Below are 10,386 nucleotides of genomic sequence, written 5' to 3'. Positions count from 1 at the left end.
GTTCAAATTTATGTAGATGATATTATATTTGGCTCTACAAATGAAAAACTTTGCAAAAAATTTGTCAAATTGATGCAAAGTAAGTATGAAATGAGCATGATGGGAGAACTTACTTACTTTCTTGGTTTACAAGTTAAGCAAGTTAGTGATGGAATATTCATTAGTTAAACCAATTATATTTATGATCTTTTAAAGAAGTTTGATCTAATGGATTGCACATCTGCAAAAACTCCCATGGCCACTGCAAGTAAACTTGAATTAAACACTACTGAAAAGTCTGTGGATATTTCAAGCTATAGAGGCATGGTTGGCTCACTTTTGTATTTAACAGCTAGTAGGCCAGATATAATGTTTGCTGCTTGTCTTTGTGCTAGATTTCAGGCTGATCCTAGAGAATCTTATTTAATAGCTATAAAGAAAATTTTCAGATATCTCAAGGGAATACCAAAACTTGGCATTTGGTACCCTAAAGATTCTGGTTTTGATCTAACTTGTTATTCAGATGCAGATTGTGCAGGGTGCAAGATTGATAGAAAAAGCACTATAGGAACCTGTCAATTTCTAGGAAATAAGCTAGTATCCTGGTTCAGTAAAAAGCAAAATTCAGTCTCTACTTGTACAGCTGAGGCTGAATATATTGCTACTGGTAGTTGCTGTGCACAAATTCTATGGATAAAAAACCAATTGTTGGACTATGGTCTGCAAGTGGACATAATTTCTATTTTCTGTGATAACACAAGTGCAATTGCCATTACCGAAAATCCACTACAACATTCAAGAACAAAGCACATAGACATCAAGTATCACTTTATTAGGGAACATGTAATGAGTGGTACTGTGGAACTTCATTTTGTTCCAAGTGAGAAGCAACTTGCAGATATCTTTACCAAGCCACTTGATGACACCACCTTCTCTAGGTTGGTAAGTGAGTTAGGTATGCTTAATTATTCTTAAATTATATCTGATAATTTTGCAAGTTGTAATGCAGCCAGAAATTTAATTGATTTTTCTATTTTGGATGAAAATTTGGCTAAGTCAAATTTTACATCTCGACGGATGTTTCTTATCCATTGAATTTGATCATCCGTCGAAATAGAATAGCTTGATAAAAATCAATTACTTTTTTGGATTATTTTAAACCTGACGGATAATTGCTTTATTCTCATTCGTTGAATTGTCTACATCTTAGCCGTTAAAGTTCTGAACATTATCCATCAGATATACTTACAGTCTGTAAGTATATCATGATGGATAATTGATAGAATTTTGACAATTTATTTTTACTTTTAAACGGCTATTTTGGGAAATTCTCATTGGGTCTTTAATTTTTATCTTTAAATTTTATCCCATTTTATCTAAGAATACATAAAAGCCTTACTTAAAGTTTATTTTAGCTTTTATCTTTCTCAAATACAATTAACTGCTCTCTTCTTCCTCAAAGCAAAATCATCTTTCTCTCTGCAAATTTCCTTGCTTTAACAATAGCACCAGTAGTCAAAATCATGTCTTAGTCAGGATTAATTTATGAGAAGAACAATTTCGTAGCTCTTGTGAACAAAGAAATTCCAGCCTCTGAGGATTATCACAAAATAATGGATTTTATGAAGAGATGCAAGCTCAGTTATTCCATGTTGGAATCACCCACAATCTATTGTGAAGTTGTGGAGGAGATGTGGACTACTACTGTGTATCAAGAAACTGACAAAACTATAACTCTCACCATTAAAGGTAAGGAATTTTGCATTAATAGTGACACTATTCAAGCATGTTTTAAAATTCCTGATAACACTACTACTAAACCACACACAGATGCTGAATTAGTTAACTTGCTTAATACTATTGGCTATGCACTTCCCACCACTAAGTTAAGTGAGATTAGGAGGCTAGGTCTTAGGAAAGAGTGGAGTTTTCTGTGTGATGTAGTTACCAAAGTGTTTTCTGGTAAAATAAATAACTTTGATTCTTTCAATACTACTATGCTTAACATGCTGGTTAATAATACTTACTATAATTTTAGTGTTGTTGTCATGTTTGAGTTAGGCTACAAGTTAGGGGAGATTGAAAAGAGATCTAGGAATGTTTATTATTCTAGATTCCGTATGATTATTGCTAACCATATTTGTGAGGATCTTGTGATTGAGAACCCAACCAACAAACTGGATTGTTGGGTTCAAGAAAGAAGAGTAATTACAGATTTAAATAGGGCTGATCATCACAAGGAAGTGCCCTTTGTTTATTTGCCTATCATGGAGGGCCCTCAGGTAAGTGAGGTAAACACTTCTGTCTCTACTCCTTCCATCTCTCAAGTTTCTTTGCCATTGACTGTGGCTATGGCATCTGTGTCACTGACCTAACATATGCCAACCTAAGCCACAAAATCCAAAATTTCAAAATCCAAATCAAAGAAACCACACTTTGGTGTCTCTCAAAAGATACCAGTTTCAATATCTACCAAAACCAAAGAGGGGAGTGTGAAGGGTGGTGAGGGACAGGGTGTACATAAAAGAAACCCTAAGAATAAGGATGGTGAGGTGAGTGTACCCAAACCTAGCCACACCACAGTTTCCCAACAAACTATGGTGCTTAATAAGGAAATTAGCACATCTCTAGTTTCATCCTCCCAAAAGGATGTTACTATTGAAACAAGCTCCCAACCAGGAGCACAAGCCAAAAGGGTTAGGGACACAGATTCACCCCAAACTTAAACAAGAAAGAAGAAAGCTAGAAAACTTAGGGATGCACAGGGATCATACACAGTGCAAACTGCAGCTAAAGACCCAGTCACGGCACCATCTCAAATTCAGCTTGATGTGGCTCCAATAAATGTAGAGTCACAGCCAAAATATTTAACAATAGAAGCACCAAACACACAAAACTCTCCCACCAATTCTCTGGATGTGGATATGATTCACACATCAATCCCTAATTCTCCTTCTTTAACTCTGTTGGAGAAGCCAAAACTCAGTACAAGTAAGCATCATCTTCTAGATGATTTCTTGGCTCACTTGCCAATTCTTTCAGGAACTGTTGAGACTTCTGTGCCCAAATGTTCATCAATCTGCACAGAGTCCATAATAGTTTCTACTCCAAATCTATATTTTCTTCTACTTCGATGGATCTTGTTCATCCGTCGGCTAGTGATTGTATCCCGACAGATGTGCCTAACATCAGTCATCCGTCGGCTATCCTAACTACTACCCCGATGGATGTTCCTCATCCGTCGGTACTCACTACAGAAGCTGAATTTTCAACAATTGTTACAAGTGTAGATGAGTTAGTAGTTGTACAATCACTCCTAGGATTGAGGGAAGGGAGTGAACAGAGTGAGAGGCTGAGTTGCTCTCAGGAAAAATGAGAGGAACATAGAGAAATTATGCAGGCTATTTCTTCCAGCCTAGCAAAAGTAAATGAGGGGAGTTCCACCTTAGTAGGTGAAAGTGAGGGTTGTGAGCCAAGGGGAGCCCTTGATGCAATAAAATAAGGAAAATAAGAGAAATGCAGGTACTGAAATTTGGGAAGAGCCCATTGTGAGTGAGTTGATGGATGTCAATGAGGCTGAAAAGAAACAACTAATTCAGCAAGAATATCAAGCTATCTTAGATTCTGTTTCTTATGAAGCTGAGGCATTTACTCACCCTGTTTCAACTTATCAAGTTCTAGCTGAACATGACAATGTGGTTGCTGAAAGAATGCTAAATCTGGTGCATACAATAGCCTCCATGCAAAGAGCCAAAGATTGCATCTCAGCCATGCCACCCACAGCTGGTGATGATGTTGATTATGGAACTGGTGGTTCTGAAGACATATTTGGGGATGAAGATGATGATGAGGAAGAGTCTACGAACTTAGGGGGAGAAGCAGGCCCTAGCTCCAGATCAAATATTCCATCTTGGGTGTTTTCTAAAGAATATGACACTACACCATAAATGGCCTACAGCAACACCAAGAAAATGTTACAACAGGCCCAAAAAAGTGTTACCACAGCCAGAAAAAGGCCTAAGGTAACATAAAAATTAAGTTGCTTTTTTTCGAGTTACCTTTGGCCCCTAAAGTAACATCCTTTTTGGCCTGGTGTAACATTGACATTTGTGTTACAATAGCAGTCAAATGTAACATCAAACTGTGTCTATAGTATCACACTATGTATGTTACCTTTGCATTTAGAATTTGTTAAAAAAATGGGGCCCCATGGGTGGGTCCCACAGGCGGCCCCAATTTAAGTACCTAATGTAACAGTTTTTTTTTAAAAAAATTGATAGGATTGGTTTATAAATTGAACATACCATAAAACCTGTATTTCATACAAGTCAATAAAATAAACAATCCAAACCAAACTTCAAATCAAGTTTTACAAACCCCCATCAAATACTATTACATTCAAAACTTCAAAATCTACCAACTACAACCATCATAAGTCTACAATATAAGGAAATCACAACAAAATGAACTAATTAAACCAACTAATTTACATCCAAAACTTGACCCTACCCTTCAGAAGCCCACTCCCTACTAATAGAGAACATGGAACAATTGACTCACAAAACTTAGCTAATATTCACTCCAACGACATATGTTCAGATATCAACTCATTTGGCTGGTGAAGTGATAATAAACTTTCTTGACACCTGCTTGGATGTGTTTCCCAGCACGAGGGCCATCCACCAACACACGTTCCCTACAATTCACATAATCCAATTAGTAAATATATATTAACTTCCAGGAATAATCATAGTATTAATTAACTTTCACAAAATGACACCAACACTCCAGATATCTGTCTGCGTTTAGACTTCAAGGTTATTGGAGGTTAATAAAATGAAAAATAAATTGCTGAGTTGGTAAAAATATTCGAGTTCAAGTTACTATATGTATTTGTATATATGTATTTGTATATGACTTTATTGTCTTTAGTTAGAAGTTGGTGAAATTAATAACAAATTTGACCATATTTGGTTAGAAGTTGGTGAAATTAATAACAAATTTGAAGAACTATAGATTCATTACAACACCCCTGCCCCCTTTTGCCACTCACTCACATTAAGGTTTAGTGGTATCTCCTTCGCTTCCTTTACGGAATAAGAGGGAAGAGTGTTTAATTATCAAAAAAACATTAAGAATAAACCCACCATATTGTTTTAGAAGTTGATTATAGTCCAGCAAAATTTGCACATTTGAGGATTCACCCCTTACGTGATTGTCAGAAGTTAGAAACCAATTTTTCTTCTCAGTTGCTAGTTTCCTACAATTTATTGGGTGTTCCTTACCCTCTAGAATGAACTCGTAATAAAGCCTGTACAACCCAGTACAAAAATTGATACAAAAAAGACAAGGGAAAATGAGAGTATGATACAAAATGTCTCGAGTAGTAGTGTTCAATCAGTTAGTGTGGTGACATCCTACAACACACATAAAAATACTACTATAGCTTTAACATATGTTCTATTTACAACTAATTTCGTTGATTAACCAATTGACAGGAAGGTCCAGAGGAAACGAAGAGGAGAGTTTAGGTTAAAATCATCAATCTGGAATAAACATACAATATATTAATGTGTGTAAATTAAAGTAATTACAAATAAATTAGCAAGAAGTAATTAGACATGATCACAAAGAGAAATGACAATGACTCTCCAGAAAGTAAACGTATTTAAATAACTGGACCACATGTGACTATCACTAAGTAATCGACAGGTTAAATATATATACAACTCCTTCACCATCAAAATGTACAACATGCTAGGTCTTAAACGTGGAAGCTATGTAAAGATCCATCTTGCACATTAAAATTTATCAAAATAGATGTACTAATACTGGCCCAAGAATTAATGGCGAAGGAAAAGTGATTTACCAGAAACAAGTTCGGTAGTTAGAATCCTTTTACTCCGTATACCATCTATCACCATGGGAACATAACAACCTTCTGTATTAGATAACAATTCATGAAATCTTTTCTGGTTATTCGCCTCCAATTCATAGTCACATTCACGAGATAATTCTTCTTTAGCCACCTGCACAGATATTTTAGCATAGTACTATAAAAAAGGCACTAATACAACCAATACCAGTGAAACGATGGATAATTCCATACAGGAGTCGGAAATGTCCAGGCAATGAAATTAAGATCTTGTTAAACCTGAAAAGTTTTTTTTTTAAAATATAATTGATGTAATAAAAGAATACAAAACATGTATAATCGAACTGCAAATGGAATACTGAATATGTTTATTTGAAGTGCAAAACGAATACACGATATGGTAAAACATTGGATTCTTTCTCAGAGTTATACTCCTGCTTTTCCTTGAATAGATTACAAACATATTTCTACTCAAGCCACAATGAGATTAACCTATCTTGATGAATAAGACAGGGGACTATCTGAGATCAACTCGCAGTTTTATATAAAAACAGGATTTGTCGGGCCTATTTCAGAATCTAGATTCAAAAAGACCAACTAAATTTGCAGTTGTTATTGTGAAGGTCAAAATGAAGACACAAGGAAGGTAATTAGGACTTGTATATACACGTAAAATTGAAAGGATTTGTTATATATAAGGAGAAAAAAGATGACACGGCTGACTATAACAAGATTGATCATAAAACATATTATAATGTACACATCACTTACTTTTATAGCACTGTCAATGTACATTTGTTCTGGAAGCAGATTTGTGTAATCTAAAATCAGTTTCACATTATCGATGTCACTATCAATGTTATCCGCAACGCCAGGATACTGGATTTTCATAGCAACGTCCAAGCCATCCTTCGTGACAGCATGATGTACCTAAAACATATTGTAATTACAAATAAAAAGAACAAAATATATTAATACTTGGCAGCAATGTTAATTGAAATAAAAGAAAAAATGAAATAATGTGAAAACTCTACATCACCTGTCCTATACTTGCAGCAGCTAATGGTTCATAATCAAAGCTTGTCAATTTAGACGACCATTCAGGCCCCAATTCAGCTTCTTTTAAAAACATTTCTTCCTCTACTCCTAAACTCGAAATTAATAGTACTCTGTACGATTAAAATAGATGATAACTGGAATAACTTACATTTGAAACAAAACAAGGAGATAAGTACCTAATTAAGTACCTTTTATCATTATTTCTTCACTTTCTGCTCTTCCATAGCCAAAACCAAACAAGGGGCAAAGCTTTCTGGATATTTAATTCTACTGATAGTAAGATAATCGATAAGTTTTTATCTTCAGACAACTATACATGAAAACTAATAAATACATGTAGAAAAGGTTAAAAACACTTTGTTAAACCCAAACAAAAATTTACCACAAAACTTATCTAACCTGAGGTTGAAGAATGCCAATCTCAATCCCACCATCTCTTCCATCTCCGCGCCCAAGACTACCCTCTCAATCTTGTAACCTCCTATCTCCCTACAATCCCACCCTCTCAAAATGACATCGTAGAAGAAGACCCATTTAAACAAACCGGGTTCATAACCGCTTTCTCCACCTGGTCACTCAAACCCCACCTGATTTTACCTCCGACAGAAAAACCGTCAAATACCGGAAGAAAAGTAGTACCTTAAAGTAGAAGCCCAAATCTAATTCGATCCCAATTTAGCACCTGAACGAAGAGAAAAAACAAAATTAGTACTGGAATCCTATTCAAACATAAAAACCCTAGTTCTGTTTTAAACTCGAATCGATTCAAGCAGTATTCATATTCATAGATCTGTAAAATTTTAGCTCTTAATCAAAATTTTTGCTTTAATTTACCGTTTAATTGAAAGAGAGCTAAGAGAGGGGGTAAGAGCTGCGAGAGAGAACAACCAAGACAAAGAGATTTAGAGAAGGTAGGGAGAGAGATGTTTTCAGAGATTGATTTTCCTGAATTTTTAACCCGCATTTGCCAAAATTTGAAAGCCTCTTTTAGCCCGCACGAACCCAACTAAAAATTGCTAATTTCATTTTATTTTTAGTTTCTAATAAAAAATTTAAGCATGAATAGTATTCAAATGTTTTTTAATTAAAAAATATCAATGACTTATTACAGTTTATAGAATTAAATAAAATATTTAGTTTAGCTAATTTTAAAATAACATATCATGATAATTTGTAATATTTTTGTTTTAAAAATTGTTTAAATAATAATATAAAACTTATAAGTACTTTAGTAATTAAAATAAATATAGAATTATTCAATTATTCCATAGAAGTTATATTTTAATAATACATCTTTATTATATTATCAAACTTCATTAATTTTGAAGTTAAATAATTATATACATATACATATATAATTATCTATAAAATGTTATTTTTTATCCATTAATACCCTATTGTAACATAAGTTTCCACATGTTACTGTATGTAACACTTTGTAGCTATAGTAACATGTTCTAGAGGCTATGGTAACATCAAATTTACTAGGTTGCGTTAGGCTAAGATGGGTATAGCTAAGCTAACATAATATTGTAACACTCGTGATCAAACCATTGCGATAGGCCATCTATGGCGTAGTGTGATGAGCAACACTTCAAGACTACTCTCTTTCATATCATTCAACAAACTCAGACAGCTCTTCAAGCTACAACCAATGCCAACACCAAGAAGCTACTTCAAGCACATCTCAATTCTCTTGAACTGTACCAAATTCAGTCTCTTCAACACAATCTGGATGTCACTGCAATTAAAATAGAGATTGATCAAGTCAAGAAGGTGTTTCTGAGAGAATGGATGCTGAATTTCCTAACACAACCCTGCTTGACATCAACAAACAACTAAGGAAAAACTCTAATCTTGCCATCAAGGTGGACTCCTTTGATACAAGACTCAAAACCATGGAAGCTTCTATCACTGCAATTCAGTTACATCAAGCCCAGCAAACTTAGTTGCTTTAAAAGTTAGTGGCTGCACAAACTTCTACCTCCACTCAACTTGATGCTAATAAAAAGGGGGAGAAAGATTCATTTGTCCCAGTTAGTCAAGGAGAGCCAATCAGTGAGGGGGGAAATGTGATAAACATACAAGTTAGTCAAGTAATTGTTCCAGAAATTACTTTTCCTTAGCCACCAGTCTTGGACATCATTGATTTGATCCAGATAGCAGCTGCTAAGTTGGATTCAAAGACAAATTTCAAGAAGCTTGATGTTGCAGCAGTTGAGAAGGAATTGGATGAAAAATGGAGAAAGATTGATGAAGACATCATAAAGAAACTTGGTCCAATTGAGAAACCTAACAAGATCTTTCATCACTTCTCTCAAGTAAAGCAAATTTCTGTGAATGAAATGAGTCTAGGTAATTTGGAAAAGAGCCAACCTTCATGCATAAAGTCTCCAAAAGCTAACTTGGTTTTGAAGCCCAAAAGGAATTATCCAAAGTCATCTGACAAAAATCCCTTGGATCTTATATTTGAGACTCCAAGGCCAGATGAAAAAAATCTGTTAGCAAGGTCCATTGAATTCTTCAAAGATCCAACTGACTCAGTGCTAAAAAGAAGAATTGCTAAGATCTATAAGAATGGGAAAGAAATTTGTGTGGTGGCTGGACACCCTCAGTTTGCAAAAGCTAAGAAGGAAGAAAAAGAGAGAATCAAGCAAGAAAAGAAGCAAGCTGCTTTAGATGCTAAGAAACTTAAACAGAAGAAAAAGCAAGCTGCTATAGTAGCCAAACTCCAACCTGTGAAAACTGCAACTAAGATTTCTGAAAAGCAACTTGTGGTATCTGAAGCTCAGGATCAAAAAATGCTCAAGGAATCTCAACAGACAAAAAAGCCAAGATACAAACAAAGAATCAAGAGAAAATTGGACTTTAGTGATGATGAATGGAAGATTACATTCCCAACCATTCTACATCTACAACTCAAATATCCAAGCCCTCAGTGGTGCATGAGGAATTTAAGGTGGATCCTACAAAGAATTTTCATGGTGAGCCTATAGTTCCCAAGGATGAGCCAATAGACTGGAAAAGTTTGCCTCTTCCTGAACTTAATTTACCAATCTTCAACAAGCTAAAGAAGACAAAGACAAGAGCAATCAAGAAGGTCAAGCCTGTGAAACTCAGAACCAAAACCTTAACCAAAGCTCAACCAACTGTCAACAAGGGAGATCTTCTATACATCTGTGATATCAAGGAATTTTCAGATATCAATCTCTACATGGATGAATTAGAAGAAGTGAGGGGAATTGATGCTCACAGAAATCTCCCTGAAAGACTGGTGTTTAAATACAAGGGTGAGAAAGAGATCATATGGCCCCTTCACATAATTCTTTAAGAAAGTTGTTCTGTTTTGATAAAGATCTTCTCATCCTTCAAGAAAAATTTTGGATTCAATGTGACTGCCAAGAAATTGGTTTTAAAGAAGTAGAAGAACTCAGGAGCAGAAAAGCCTCAAATGCACTTCCAAAAACTCTATC

The 10,386-nt window shown here is 35.0% G+C and overlaps 1 protein-coding gene across 1 annotated transcript; it reads right to left on the bottom strand.

The window, feature by feature from the left end:
- Window positions 1–4,361: 4,361 nt before the first annotated feature.
- Window positions 4,362–7,211, bottom strand: LOC141683061 (protein ABC transporter 1, mitochondrial-like). The gene is made up of 5 exons (XM_074487757.1): window positions 7,102–7,211; window positions 6,894–7,000; window positions 6,626–6,784; window positions 5,849–6,008; window positions 4,362–4,675 (listed from the first exon to the last, which is right to left on the bottom strand). The coding sequence occupies exons 1-5, from the start codon at window positions 7,109–7,111 to the stop codon at window positions 4,587–4,589; spliced, it is 525 nt and encodes a 174-aa protein (XP_074343858.1). The 5' UTR covers window positions 7,112–7,211; the 3' UTR covers window positions 4,362–4,586.
- Between the last annotated feature and the right edge of the window lie 3,175 nt (window positions 7,212–10,386).

The sequence above is a fragment of the Apium graveolens genome, chromosome 9 (assembly GCF_009905375.1).
Source record: "Apium graveolens cultivar Ventura chromosome 9, ASM990537v1, whole genome shotgun sequence".
Classification (NCBI taxonomy): domain Eukaryota; kingdom Viridiplantae; phylum Streptophyta; class Magnoliopsida; order Apiales; family Apiaceae; genus Apium; species Apium graveolens.
Note: the sequence above shows the minus strand (reverse complement) of the source record. Positions and strands in the feature narration are given on the sequence as shown.